General features: G+C 48.4%; 1 protein-coding gene across 7 annotated transcripts in view; it reads left to right on the top strand.

The window, feature by feature from the left end:
- Positions 1-15,665, top strand: part of LOC114782976 (ephrin type-A receptor 7-like) — a 52,668-nt gene that overhangs the window by 5,980 nt on the left and 31,023 nt on the right. For all 7 annotated transcript variants that reach the window (XM_028968618.1, XM_028968620.1, XM_028968619.1 and 4 more), the window contains exon 4: positions 11,033-11,188. In XM_028968618.1, the coding sequence (XP_028824451.1) occupies positions 11,033-11,188 (156 nt within the window). The remainder of the gene's footprint in view (positions 1-11,032; positions 11,189-15,665) is intronic.

Raw genomic sequence — 15,665 nt, forward strand, 5'->3', positions numbered from 1 at the left:
CTTTGTCCAAAAGGAACAACGAGTCTGCGATGGTGTCTTCTGTAACTATTGTGGCACGTCAAAAAAAATTAAAATGGGCCAAAAAAAAAGGGCATTTAACTCTTTGTGATGGCGACCCTCCCGTTCCCCCCGTCCTGTTCGGAGAATCCGTGTTTTCCACGGCGCGTCCCACAGCGCACCCCTGATTTATTTGCATAGTGCTGACGGGCCGCCATTCACCCAGAGGCCGGGCCGAGCCGCAGATTCTCTGCCGTTTCGGGGGCCACAGAGGGCCCTTGTGGAACGGACATTGGCGCCTTTGTTTCCCGCCGCTTTTCCCGCCACACTTGGAATGCGCGTTGCACAATTTTGACGCGTCACGCGACTGCCCCCCCCTCCCCGGCCGACTGACTTCTGGCGAGTCAACCGAGGTCCAGCGCCAACAAGTGCGTTGGCATGGACGCCATCCGTCACCCGGGTGTCATGGAGCGCGACAGGGGTTGGCCAGTGCGTGATTGATGACGGGGACCCCCCCCCCCCGAGGGGAGGGGACGCTCCGTAGAGGCCCACAAAAGATCCGGGGGGCGCGTGGAAGCGGCAGGCGGCCAGGCTCAGCTCCGGGGCCGGGCCCCGGCCGCGCTTTGCGTTTCAAGCGGAGCCGGGAATCGGGGGGGCGGGCCTTCCTCGCGCACGCTGACGCGCCCGCGATTGATAAGGCGCGAGTTCTGGCTCCTTAAACGCCTGTCCATTACCACCGTAAGTGGCCTTAATTGTGCAAATGGAAGGAAATGCAGCCATTCCCCGCGGGGAGCTGGAACCAAGGCGGCGGAGATTGGAATAATTGTTGATGGATGATTTGGGGGGGGGGGGGGGGGGGTCTCTGTCTTGTCAGGGTTCGGTGACTAGCGGCGTTCTTCCCGGCCCCGGGGACTTTGCTTTGTCTTGTTTAACCTGCCAGGTAGCGTCGCGATGGGCGCAGATGTGGGAAACACGACTGACAGATTGCACAGGTCTCATTATTTTCACATATATATATATATGTAAATAATCTTGTAAATCAAACATGTTGGATTATTTGATTTGAATTTGAAAAGTAAAAAAATACCAACAGAATAAACTGAATTATCCAGAGCGACTTACAATCAGTAGTTACAGGGACAGTCCCCCCCCCCCCTGGAGACACTCAGGGTTAAGTGTCTTGCTCAGGGACACGATGGTAGTAAGTGGGGTTTGAACCTGAGTCCCCTGGTTCTTAGGCGAGAGTGTTACCCGCTAGGCTACTACCACCCATATAGGGTGGGTAACCCTGGTTCAGCCCCCACTTAATACCACTGTGTCTCCAGGGGGACTGTCCCTGTCACCGCTGATTGCCAGGCACTCGTAAATGTAAATAGGACTTTTTAGATACCTTCTGAAGGGCTCAGTGTAGGCTGCACTCATTTTTTATCGGTACAAGGAAGCAGTTCTGTGGACAGATGCGATCGAGACAGCACTTTTTGGTTGGGGGGTTGGAGCGGCACGAACCCAATTTTGACGCTTGAGGGATCAACTTGATGGTGGACCCAGACGGGCGTTCTTCAGTAAAAGCTGTCCGACGTGCCGAGACGAATGAGGAAATGAGCGGAGCGCGTTCCGCAAGATAATGATCTCGAGCAGGACAAGGAGGCCAGCGCCTTGCAGGGACCCGGTCCCCCTTTTTTAAAAATGATCTTTCGTCCATCCAGCCAGTGCAGATTAACCGATGCAGAAGCCACTCCGGACGCTGAATACAGCCTCTCTTGGTTTCTTGCCGCGCGCATGTGTGTGTGTGTGTGTGTGTGTGTGTGTGTGTGTGCTCTTCATCCCCCAGCTCACGGTATCTGAGAGCAGGGTAGAAGAAGGGGGGAAAAAAAAGTGCGAGGTTATGTAATAGGATATCGATTTTCCTCTTAAAGGAAGATTGAAGTGCAGGACGCCCGTCCGCATAGTCCCAGAGGGGACGCGCTGACAACCGGGGCCTTTCCCGGCCCGCTTGGCCGCACAAGGTGTTAAGACCCCCGCCCAGTCGCATATCCACTTTCACTCGGCCGCCGGAGGGGAAGAGCACTAAACGGCGCGGCACCGCGTCCGCTTGTCCGATCACGTCCCTCCCACAGACGCCGGCAAGCAATTACTTGGGAGGAAGGAGGAAGAAGACATCTGTGCCAAGGTTTGGATAAGTACAGCGGCAGGGATATGGAACCCGGGGATCAATGGAAACGTCCCGTCCTGTTAGTGCGAGCGGGGATGAGGGTCGCCTGGTGGGTGGGTGGCGACAGGACGGGGGGCGGGGGGCTCTTTGTTTCGTAGGCACAAGGGACGGCCGGGGAGGTGGCAAGGGTCATCAGCCGAGCTCATCCATCTTCCACCCTCCCCGGCGGCAGCGTCCTGTCGGGGCCGCTCCTCGCGTTACCAAAGCAGAGAAATGAGCCAATGAGGGTCTTCCCCCTGCCCCTCGGCGAACAATACACTCCGCGTCCGCTCGGGCGCATCTGTTCGTGGCGTGGGACAAAGGGGGTTCACCCCCGGTGCCCCGTCTCCGTTTCGGGCCTCGGCAGGTGGGATTTGTGCACATTTCGCAGGTGACGAATGTGCTTTAAACGATCCCGCTCCCCGTTTCCGATCGGCGTGTGACGCCGCTTAATAGGAGAATAATACACTTTGCGCCCGGGAGCCTCGGGGATCCTCTGCATAGGCTGAAGAGTAGGACCCTCATCGTAAAGCTTTGTCTCGGTTCAGGATTTAAACATTACGATGCTTTGGCAACTATTGCAATAAAAGTACAACAATATTTTAACCACACAGAATCAATAATAAATATATTGCAACAGGCACCTAACTTTATATGATAATGTTGTCTTGTCATAAAATCTTCTTTTGTCTCAGCATCACGTTAAAACGAAACATCAAAATCAAAGGGAAGAAATTAGCTTCCGTTAGCATCAGTATAAGACGAATTATAGAGCAGGCCCTTTATTTTTATAAAGTGAGTATATTTACGGGTACAAGAGACGGAAGCAGATTAGCGTAATTTAATTAGTGTAAAATTAGCGGGGACAGCGGTTAAGGAAGCGGCCCCATAATCAGAAGGTTGCCGGTTCGAATCCCTATCCGCCAAGGTGCCACTGAGGTGCCACACACTGCTCCTCAGGGTGATGGTTAAATGCAGAGGACAAATTTCACTGTGTGCACCGTGTGCTGTGCTGCTGTGTATCACAAGTGACTTCACTTTCATCACTTCACTTTCATCCTCTGTCGGTTCTAGATCTCCACGTGGCGGTTCTTGGATGTTGCCCATGTCCCACCTGAATGTGGTGCTCTGTGGCTGAGCGTGCTAATGAGACGCCGTTCTTCTCATAACGAGGGAGTAAAATGTTGCCAGGTTATTAGCGTATTGAATAAGTAAAGTAAATTCATTTTGCCAAAAGAAGAAGAAATCAATACGTGATTAAGAAGACGCCACAAATCCTCCTCGTTTTTTTTTATATCCAAGTTGAGTTTGGTGCACTAGGGAGCCGCCGCGAGGTTTTTGGACAGCAGTCCGGGGGCTGATTGATGACGCTTGGCCCATCAATCGTTCCAGGCACAGAGGCATTGTGGGCCTGTTGGACGGGAGGTTGGTGGAAGATCTGACGTTTTTCCTGGGGTCATTCAGGGGGAGGAGCCACGACTGCCCATTTGTTGTGGTCCTCTGAGTCCCCTTTTCCCCTTTTAATGCTTTTCATCCACGGCTCTGAAAAGTGGCGGTCGCCGACTCTGTTTAAGGTGGCCGTGTCGCCCCTGCCTCCGCGAATCCCCCCCATTTGGGTGGAGAGTTAAATGAACTAAACGAAAGACGATTAGGCAGGGACATTTTCCGTGTCAGGGCGATTACCTTCTGAAGGCTTAACGCCGCATGATAAATGGGAGTGGTGAAGATGTTCCGAGAAAGAGGATGGGCTGCCCCCTGCGCAGCCGCGAGACTCACCCTGCCGCTCGCTCGGGCAGAAGAAGAGCAATAAATTATGGATTGTATAATTGATTTCATGTTAAAAACGTCCTTTGTTTTCCATTTCCGAGATACGTGCAATAAATCAGCGTGAGAACATGTGTGTGTGTGGGGGGGGGGGTTTCTTTGAGGTGAAGAACGAGGTTTTCAGTAGTACCATTCTGTCCACTATTTAGAGCGCCATATAAGATGCATTTTTAATATGGTTGCCGTAGTTATCAAGCTAATAATGTTAATAATGCATTAATAATGACACCACAATTCCCAATTTCCAAACTGAGCTAAGAGTGCGGCCTGCTTGCTAGTGGAGGGTAAGACGTCTTCATGGTTTACATTAATAAAAAAAAATGACTGAAAAAAAGATGACCTAATTACATTTTTTTTCCTGTGTAAGTATTTTTTTTTTAATTATAATTTTTTTATAGTCAGGAGGAGCCCAATCTGGACAATTTAAAGAACATTAAAGATCATGTATTTTTTTTTCATTTGTCGTATGTCTTGAGGAGGCCCTTGACTTCACCTTAACAAACAAGCCGAGTGTTTTAACACGTAGCGCTGCGCTTACTGTCAGCGAATAAATAGTGCCCGGTGACTGATGATGACAACATTTTCCTTGTTAAGATGGTCACGTGTCCCAGTTTGCATTTGCAACTAGGATTTGCTTTACTTTAACGATGCGTCGCAGTTTGAAACGGTGCGTTAATCGCATCAAGAAAAATTGGGCTGTTACAATGCGTTAACTTCATTGACGCTTTAACTGCATTCGATTTACGCCGCATGTCGTTGTGCTGCGCGTTCTGTGTTGTCCGCTGCCGATCTGCGACGTACCGCAGAATAACGAGCACTCATCGTGCTAAGTCTCGCGCCGGCCCAGAGACACCGACTTTATCTGGCAAACCGAAGGCTGTTGAGTTGCAAAGTGCAGCGTTTAGCTGTAATCACATCTCCTTTCGGAGCGTTCCACAGACGAATGGCGAGGAGCAAGCGTACAGATCCCGTTTTTGGCAGTCGTCGCGGGCTCCTCCAGCCAATGTGTTCCTGAGCTCCAGCCGGTCGACGAAAGGGAATTGCATCTCGAAAATTCGCTGATTCGAACGCGGCACCGTTAGGAAAGTGAAAAGTTGTGCCGGGGGGGGACCATGCCGGCAGCCTCGGGGGGTATTTGGGGAGACGTCCCGGGCTTTGATCTGTGCTCTGCCGATCCAGATGCTTCCTTGGGGTCTGAGCCTTTCTGTCCTTTTAACCCAGCGTAAGGGAACGCTAATCTTCTCTTTGTTTCTCACGGAAAGCTACTTATCGTTCTCCGAGCACAGGTACTATGGAAGAATGGAGTGCTTGTCTCGTACGCGGGGAGTGTATCTCAAGTCGGCCAGCTTCGTTTCGGTAATCCGCTGGGCCGTGTGCGAATTCGGGTTTTTTTTTTATAACCGTTTTAATCTGGCCTAATCTTCGGCCATCTTGTAAGCATCTAGCGGCATGCTACGGAATAGCCTCCCACCGCAGGGCCGGCAAGTGGGTGTCGGTAATGTGTTGGTTTCAGGGTGGAAACCTTATCCCTCCCCTGTGTGGCGCTTCCCAGAGGCTTTTCAATTCTCCCTCCTCCCCTTTGTGCGCTTCTGCCACTGTTTCCTGGGCCAGGGTAGGCGCCTTGCCCTCTTAAAGCCGAAGATTAAAACGTCTGGGGGGGGGTGAATAGTTGCCGAGACTAAAGTGTCAAAAGAAAAAGAAACGGTTAAAAGAAAAGATGTGCTGCCTCCACCTAACACCACTTTAGCACCTGTTGTTCTGGTCTGCGATTTGGTGTCAAGATATTGCTGAAGGGCACGGTGAAAAACTGCAGCCGCCAAAGCAGTTCAGGGGTCAACTGTGGTTACAGAAGGGGCGCTGCAAGTCAAAGTAAAACATTTTAACGTCAAAATATGCAAAGAAATCAAGAGACGTCCTTCCAGGCATTCTTCTGCATTTTCGTAGCATGTAATAGTACTGGTATTCATGTTATCGTAGTTTTGAGACTGCTTTATTTTTTAATATATATTCATAGTTTAGTTTTCGTTCACCCACGACAAAATGCACATCACCGCCAGACAGAGTGAATAATGGCTGCAGCATCAGGTTGAATTTACATTTACGGCATTTCTTACAATCAGTAGTTAGACACTCGGGGTTAAGTGTCTTGCTCAGGGACACAATGGTAGTAAGTGGGGTTTGAACCTGGGACTTCTGGTTCACAGGCGAGTGTGTTACCCGCTAGGCTACTACCACCCTATTGAATGCATGATATCAGATGTTAATGCATGCATTTGGCCACAAACTGATTCATGCTATGGCTAAATACTCAGCAATATTGTGCCATAAGTGGATCATCTGTGTCCCTGTAGAAGTGTTTTAAATTTAAGATGTTGCCTTCATTGTGGCCGGGACTGCCAAAGTTTCGGGAGAAAACTCAACAGCGTTTTGAAATAAGAAAACGAACCATTTCCCTTATCGCGTTTGACCCGTCCCACCTGGTATTGATCAGCGGCAGGGCCGCCGTGTTGGTCCCGCACTCTTTATCACTCTAATGGGCCGCTATCTAGCCATACGAGGGTCCGGGCCACGCGCTGCCCCGCGATCTGTCCACATCCATCTTGCCGCGCCCCCCGCCAGATTCAACGCGTTATCAGCCGAGGCTGGGAGGAGCCAAGGGCAGTGGCAAGACAGGTCACCGTGTGTGTGTGTGTGTGTGTGTGTGTGTGTGTTTATACATGAGAGTGTGCAGTCATTAGAGGTGTGAACCTTCGCTGGTCTCACAATTCAATTCGATAACGATTATCAATGTCTCGATTATCCGCGCATCATGACGTGTCCCATCAATCTTTTGGCCATACGGTGCTTTCAAATACGTCAGTGAGATGGGAGTTATCTGAACCAGGTGTTTTTCTGGCGTCCGTCCTTGAGTGTGACCCGAACGCTGACCAACGCACCAGCATGCGGTCGGCTCCGCGTTCGGATGGCTTCAAATGAACGCTTTTTGGTGTCAATTTCTTGAGGCGACGTCATTACGGTGTAATTGATTAAGTTCACATCGATTAATGGGTTAATCGATTAACACCCCTAGCAGGTAGGTATGTGACAGTTTGTGGGTGTGCATGTATGCCGTCTGTGTGTGTGTGTGTGTGTGTGTGTGTGTGTGTGTGTGTGCCTGCATCACCAGCATCACGGGGATCCGTGCGGAATCATCGGTTGTTCCAAAGTGGAGTCAGGCAGATGTTGTAGAACGCCGAGCCGCCGCCACCGCGTCCCCCCTCCCCGTTTGCGGACGATTAAGAGAACTCTTCGGTTTGGATTTTCGCGGGGCTCCTGACGGGGCTGCGCCGCTTTCTCGCTCAGTCACCGGGCCGATATTAACTCTCGCCCCAAAACCAGCTCAAGTGCCGACGCGTCACCGGCAGGACTACAGGAATAATAATGGGGGGGGGGGGGGGGTCATGGCCACGGGGAACAATATGTCAAGCTGTCACCGAACGCCACTTCAGGTTGCGGCTCTCATCCATCGCTCGTTGTTTATCCAGACCGACGTAGCATCGCTAAACACCATTAGCTCCCAGACGCAATTCAAATGCGTGTCGCCACGACGACGCCTCCCGTTGGAGATCGAGCCGTTTTGTGCCTGACTGCCGCCCGTTTCCGCGGCCCGGGGGACGCCGGGCCCTACCGCCGCAAGGCAGGCTGCCGATGTCCCTTCGCCGTCGCTCAGCGCCGTCCTTCCCGAGCGCCAGGCTAATTTTCTTTGTGTTGTAAATGAGTGTCTGGTCCCGACCATGTTTCACATGACCCAAGACAACCGGCCCGGCTCATTAGTGGCGCTTTTCAGCCGACCGGCGGGCGGAACACGAGTTTCTTTCTGCAGGAGCGCATGTTAAGGGTTTGGGCCGTAGACGGCGTTTTAATTCTCTTCTTCGGATGCTAATCCGCGACACAGGCGACCCATGAATAGGCTTGGAGTGCGTCTTGTTCTGAAGCGTATTCGTGCACGGCGGCCCTTGTTCTGTTTATGATGATGATGATGATGCTGATAATGAGGATGATGTCTTCACTACATATTGCGCCACATTTGTCATGCAAAATTCTACTAAAAAAACGATATATTTTTTTTAATTGGAACAGAGCACATTTGTGATGGGATTAGACACACTTGCACATAACTAGTTGCACGTAATTGTTATCTTGGTAATAACCTACTTAAACTTGTAACAGCCCATTATAATTTACGAGAAATTCAATTAGAACAATTATAACAACAGAATACACACACACGTGTGTGTGTGTGTGTGTGTGTGTGTGTGTGTGTGTGTGTGTGTATATATATATATATATACACACACACACACACACACACACACACACATGTAATAACAGCAAGATACATTTACATTTATGGCATTTATCAGATGCCCTTATCCAGAGCGACTTACAATCAGTAGTTACAGGGACAGTCCCCCTGGAGCAATTTTAGGGTTAAGTGTCTTGCTCAGGGACACAATGGTAGTAAGCGGGATTTGAACCTGGGCGAGTGTGTTACCCACTAGGCTTCTACCACCCCATTATTACCACAAGATTATTGAACTGATAACTTTTTCTTTGTTGAGTTAATAATACAAAGTATTTTGTATTATTAAAAATACATTTTTATTGTTGTATTTGGCCAAAACTGATGGGATAGATGAATTTAATTCACTCTTCTGTAGATTGGTGTCAGGCTATATATATGTCTTAATGCATTATGCATGTTGTGCAGTATTCTGAAAATCATCTGGAGGATGTGTCTGGTGCCGCAGCAGCATTGCTGAGCTGTCTGCTTGCTGCTTGACGCGTGCTGTTGCTGCTTCTTTTTCTTGTAGACCATTTTTGGCCCCGATTTCCTTTCTGAGAGGTCTGATGAACATCTGAAGATCAGTTGTGTTGCTGAGCTGGCCAGGGTTGGGCGTGGAGTTGGGCGTGTCGTTCGGGGCCATGGTGCTGGTGCTAATCCTGGCATTTTAGCGTCTGAGCGTGTCGAGTTCTGCCAGTAGCGCCCTGAGCGATGAGCTCAGCTGCAGCCGGTTTCCACACACACACACACACACACACACACGTGTTTCAAAACTCTCAAAACTCACTGTGGAACATTTTAAAATTGTCAGAAGGCATGCACATTAGATGATCTGACTGTGTACAGAATGTGTACTGATTTACTCTTACTGCCATAAATGATGGCTGTTTTATTTCCTATAGATTATGAAAAAAAAAAAAAAAATTTTTATCTCTTGTGTGTGAGTATGCTAAACGCGGAACCTGACAACAGCATCTGTTTCAGGGCACAATGCAAGGATTTAAATGCCCGATGTGTAATTTTGAGGTACATGCTTCTCATTTTATGCTTGCTTTTAATCAGCCCGATTATTGAGCTGTATTGGCCCGCGCCGCCGATACCAAGTTCTGGGGTGGAAGAACAGACCTGCTCAGTTCCAGGCCCTGTTATATAAAAGTTCGTGCCGTAGGCACCCGTTTTCAATTACAGCCGGTCGCCGGTAAAGAAATATTAGAGATAAGAATCGCGCCTTTTTTCCCCGCGTCCCTCCCCGAAAAAAGGGCCCTATTTCGGCAGGCGGCCGGCGCTGTGAGACGAATGGGGAGTGACAGGGCTTTCATGTCGCTGAAATGGGGATACCGCGTCCCACAGTCACCCCATCCCGCTCGCCGCGGAGGTGTTAAAATGTGGAAATGTGGATTCCGGCTCTCCTCTCTACTTCAGGTCTATTTTAGGTTTGTCAGATGCGGGGAAAACAAAGAGAAAAAAAAAAGCCATAAAAGCGAAAGAAAAAAGAGAGAAGAAAAAAACTATACCTGTTGCCGCCATACGGACCGCGTTCGCATTTTTTTTGGATGGAACTAAAGATTGGGAGCCAGAGTGGGATTTTACATGAGGATTAGCTGCGTGAAAGTGCAGATGCCGGAAGGCTACGAAATGAGAATAGACCTCATTTCTGCTCGCTGACGTGGGGCAAATCAGGATCATAGATCCCTTGGCGATCAGTCTGATGCACTTTATATGTCTATAAACGTGTCAAAAGCAGATTACAGAAAGTAAGAGTGATTACAAGTGGTCTTGCTCAAGCGGCTCTTCCATCGTATTGGAATAAAAGCATCTGTTCAGAATAATCGCGTCATTGCACTTTATTGTGAGTGTCCAATCACGTATGCAAATTCTTGATTAATCATTTGGTTATTTAAAATTTGAACATTTTTTTTTTTGCTGAAGGGACGTGTGAAACCTCAGATGTGGCTGTCAAAGAGGGCTGAAAGATTTATTGAATTTTATAAATATGATTTGACCCTAGACTCCGCTCCATCGTTAACGCCAGGGCTGCTGCGGGAAGGGTCGTCATTTTAAATGACTGGTCATGCTACAGTTTTCAATGCACGTAATACTGTGAATACCGACAAATAAATCACAATTCAATATTTTCTTCAAATCGATCTCAAAACGCAACATTTACAATGCTAAATATATTTATCATTATTTATCAATGTATATTATGTAGAATTTAAAAGCGCAAACTTGACATTACTGTGGGGGCGGATATTGGCCAACATGACTTTACCAACATGCTTGGCACGCGTTAACAGTTATTTATACAATTTTTTTACATAATTTTCCACGGTCAAAGTTTTTTTTCGACACCCCAGACCTTACATTTCTCGTAGAATTGCGCTTCCAATACAGAACTTTGTTAACCAGATTAACCTGCTTGCTTCTCTGCCGAGTCTGGGAGACGTCAGAATGGTGTCCTTCTTAATTTTAACGGTGGAATTCCGTAAAATTACATTTTACCAACGCAATGTGGTTGCTTTTTAAAAACGGCGTCCAGAAGCCGAGTGTGCGGTTGGATGTGCGCTGTGTGTTAAGTAGACTTGTTAAGTACGCCCATGAAGCCAGAGGGCCCGGCGGGTCCAAACGCCAGCTGCTCGGTGGCGCGGGCCTGTTTTATCCCCTTCTGCTTGTAACGCCGCCTTCTCTCCGTACAGCCTGCGGCCGCGGATTCTACAAGTCGTCGTCGCAGGACCTGCAGTGCTCCCGCTGCCCGGCGCACAGCTACAACGACCGCGAGGGCTCGTGGCGCTGCGACTGCGAGGACGGCTACTACCGGGCCCTGTCCGACCCGCCGGCGGTGACCTGCACCAGTGAGTAGACCGGACGGCCCGCTCCCGCTTTAACCCCCTCCCCACTCTCCCACGGTCGCTACGGGGGTGGAGGTGGGGTTCGAACCGGCGCTCGAACCGGCTTCAGGGTCAGCGGCATTAGGGTTGCGATAAAAGGCCGAGTCGTGCATTTCCTGGTCCCCGACCTCGACCGGAACGCCCTGTCAGCAATTTCGGCCCTAATTGCTGCTCGGTGCCGGCACGACCAGTAGACGGCGGGCCGCGGAGAGCGCTTCAGGTTTTCCCGCCGTGATGGCGCCGTGATGTGGCTTCGCCGAAGCGACTGCTCCAGTTTCTTCTTCTGCTCGCCGCAGTTCCCCGCGGCTCCATCTTCTTCATTCAGTCTAGGCCAAATATTAACGCTTCCAAAAACTCGACAGGGTTTTTTAAAAATGGTCGCGTACGCCGTTCCGCGCGGCACACGGTGAAACGGGATCAGGCTCTGCCAGGAACGTGGAGAAACAGAAACAGTTCAGTCAGGAGTACACAGTGTTCAGAACACACAAAAATAATAACACAGTAATCACTGTACAGTTAAATAAGTGATTACTGCACCAGGGCCAGTGTATGGACAATGATGGAAAGACTGATGCTGAACACACACACACATAAATTCACATCATATGTGTGTGTGTGTACATGTGTGTATATATGTATATGTATATGTGTGTGTATATGTATATATATATATATATATATGTGTGTGTGTGTGTACATGTGTGTATATATGTATATATGTATATGTATATGTGTGTATATGTGTGTGTGTATATATATATATATATATATATATATATATGTGTGTGTGTGTGTGTGTGTGTGTATACATGTATATATGTATATATGTATGTGTGTGTATATGTGTGTGTGTATATATATATATATATATATATATATATATGTGTGTGTGTGTGTGTGTGTGTGTGTGTGTGTGTGTATACGTGTATATGTATATGTGTGTGTGTATATGTATATATATATATATATATAAATGTGTGTGTGTGTGTATATGTATATACGTATATGTATATGTGTGTGTGTGTGTATGGGCATATAGGTATATCTATTTTTATACCAGGAATATATCATCTTTCATGTCCAGTTTTTCATGCCTCGATTCTCTCTGTCAGCAGCGATTTCGCCTGTTTTGTTTGTCTTATCTCAATTATCTCCGGATTAAGTTATTGTGGCTGCATAAACTGTCAGGGATAAAGATTTCCTCTTTGGGATTTGGGATGGTGTCAGATTGAATGGTAATTGGAAGTGTTTTTTTTTTTTTTTTTTTTTTCTTTTTACTTCCTTGAATGGGCAGCCGGGCTTTTTTTTTTTTTTTTTTTTTTTTTAAATTAGCGCCGGTGAATGCGGTCCCCAGATGGACCAGAGGGGCACAGCTCTTCAGAATGGGGGAAGCTCAGAAAAGTCGAGGTAACTGAGATTGTGGGAAAGAACAAAACTCTATTAAGATGCAGGTCGCTGACGGGTCCGTAGAATCGGAATGTATTTACGGACGTACAGATGTCCGGGACAGACCGGAGTCGTCCGAACCAGTTGATGTCTTCCACGCTTCGGTAGCAGTGACTATTCTAGGTTAAAGGCAGGCATGCGTGGAGCAAGGGGTCAAAGGTCACACAAAGGTTTGTGGGCTGGAGACTCCCGTGATTAGACGCCCGGATTCCTAATGGCACGAGGTGCATGACAGGAGTCCCTGAAGACAAGCGCGGGAATCTCCGGCGTGGAAAAGCCACTCGGCAACGTGGCCTAATTAACAGTCCAAATCGCATCAGCTAACGACTGCATGGTCTGAATAGGGGGACGGGGACGACGGAGGCATCTCCATGGCAGCAGGAGGGAGAGAAATCACAGGTTCATGGAATTAGGTCCAGAGCATTGCGGCAAAGGGGACACTCTGTCCCGGACCCGCACCCTCGCCGACCGCGGACGCAGTGCGTCTGAAAGCAGGCGGAATGTGATTGAGACGTCTCGGCCTGCGAGGGCTGCGGAGGACCAGAAGACGAAATGGAACTGGAGTGTGGGAGGGCGAAGGGTTGTCGCGGAGATAAGACGGCGAGAGAGGAGGAGGGGCCGCGGAGCTGCCAGCGGCGGCAGACGGCGAGGGCCCGCGAGCCCACTCGTGCTGGCAGCTTCTTCGCCGCGGAGATGCGCATTGTGACGCGGAGGTCATGACCCCACGGCAGCGGCACGTCATCTTTTCTGAAAACTTTGTCATATTGTCCAACTTAGACAATATAAATAGACACAATGCACAAAGTACCTTTAAATGTCATGCACATGATAAATTAAGTTGTGTATATGTATGTATTAAATACATGGGGCAGCGGTGGCCTAGCGGTTAAGGAAGCGGCCCCGTAATCAGAAGGTTGTCGGTTCGAATCCCGATCCGCCGAGGTGCCACTGAGGTGCCACTGAGCAAAGCACCGTCCCCACACACTGCTCCCCGGGCGCCTGTCATGGCTGCCCACTGCTCACTCAGGGTGATGGTTAAATGCAGAGGACACATTTCACCATGGCACCATGTGCTGTGCTGCAGTGTAGCACAATGACAATCACTTCACTTTCACTGAATATCAATTTTATTTTCCTGTCTGCGCCCTGACTGTCTGTAGCAACATGTCACAGTTGTGCTGTTGCCTTAAGGGTTAAAATCTCTGTCAGCGCAGAATTCACAGTTGTGAATTGTGATCCAAACATGGATGTTAGTGAATCTAGCACAGCCCTACAGGCCATTCATTTCCCCCTTTAGTATGATAATTATTTGGAATTTGAACAAATGCTTTTTTTTTTTTAAATCTCTGTTATAGGTCATCAGATTTTACTTTTTAAATCAGATTTTTTTTACTTATCTTCCCTTGTAAGCAAACATTAAGTGAAATTAATTCTGGCTTATTAGATTTTTTATATTTTTTTTATATCCTTTCCCTTTTTTCGTCTCAGCAATGAAGAAAAAAAAAAAGCCGCCTTGATCTTTGCCGCTGGGGGCCGGGGGTATAATGATCACTATTATATGTAGCCATGGTAATATAAGACAAACAATTAACAAATTGCTGTGTGTGTGTGTGTGTGTGTGTGTGTGTGCGGAGGGGGGTCGAACCCCATCCCCGAGGAGTGCTTGGCCTAGCGGGGGTGGCGAAGTCGTGGCCCCGGTCGCCGGGCCCCTGCCCCCTTCACCTTTCCACAGGTGGCTCTTTCATCCTCCTGACATGAATATGGATGGCCGGATCTCTCACATTAGCTTTAATGAGAGGAATAAGGTAAAAACAAGTTTTAAGTGCCGCATTAGCCACTGTAAAGCCCGCCCCCGCCATTTTCCCTCATGCATATGCATCGTCTGTACGTAGGTAAACGTGCCGAGTTTAATGGCGTGTCTCTCCGGCGGGGGGAGAGTTAACAGATAGCGGAAGGATGGAAGGAACCCCCCCCCCCCCACTCCTTCCCGTGCGACGCTGTGTGAAAATTAAACGCGCTCGTAAACCCTGCGTGCCGGTAATCTGTACGGTGTTAGAGGGACGTTAAACAGGCACTCGGGGTGGTTATAAAAACATCTGGGTCATAAAAAAAAAAGAAAAGGAGGAGGACTGGGTGGCGCGTTATAACTGTGACGGCTATTTTTAAATCACGGCTTTATGAGATGAGCCAGATCCTATGGCGCTGACTTCCCGGTGACGGGGGTCGCTCGGTCCCACATTAACGGGCTATTGTCTCACTTCTAATGGTATTTGATAGCGTGGGAGTTAAAAATCGATATTGAATTCACTCGTCTTGAATGCCCGTAGAGTGAAATCAAGGTAAATATGCCATGTTTTCAAGCCGAACGAATGGACAATTACGTATGGAAAGCGTTGGCGTGTGTGTTGTGAATGCAGATTGGCTTTTTTTTTTTAACTGTGTGCTGCGCACATCGAGTTGTTTTTTTTTTGTTTTTTTGGGCCTCCAGCACTGGCCAACAAGCACAACAGGCCGGACTATTCCCATTCTCACCCGCTCGCATCGAATACGTTTACGGCTCAGGTCAGATATGATTACAAGTCAGAAAACTCCGTACTGTCCTCATCAGACAGAATTTAATTGCGTTAATTGCATTATGTTAAAATGAATAACGACCACATTGATGGGGGAGAATGTGGTGGATTTGATTGGCCAATGCTTGGAACGTTTAATTTCGGTTTCTGTTGCCCCCGGGGCTGTTTTAATGTACGAAGAATCGGACGTGATTTTTAAAAAGCTATTACGTACATTTACATTTACATTTACATTAACATTTACATTTAAGGCATTTGGCAGACGCCCTTATCCAGAGCGACTTACAACGTGCTTCCATGTCACCATGGAGTTCTGGTTAACTAGGACCCCCAACTATGAATACAATCTTATTATTCACTCTGTTCTAGTTTCTATACAGAAGTCAGACAAGAAGAAGGTTACAAGTTCATCTAAATATTCT

This window comes from Denticeps clupeoides, unplaced genomic scaffold, assembly GCF_900700375.1.
Source record: "Denticeps clupeoides unplaced genomic scaffold, fDenClu1.1, whole genome shotgun sequence".
Lineage (NCBI taxonomy): Eukaryota > Metazoa > Chordata > Actinopteri > Clupeiformes > Denticipitidae > Denticeps > Denticeps clupeoides.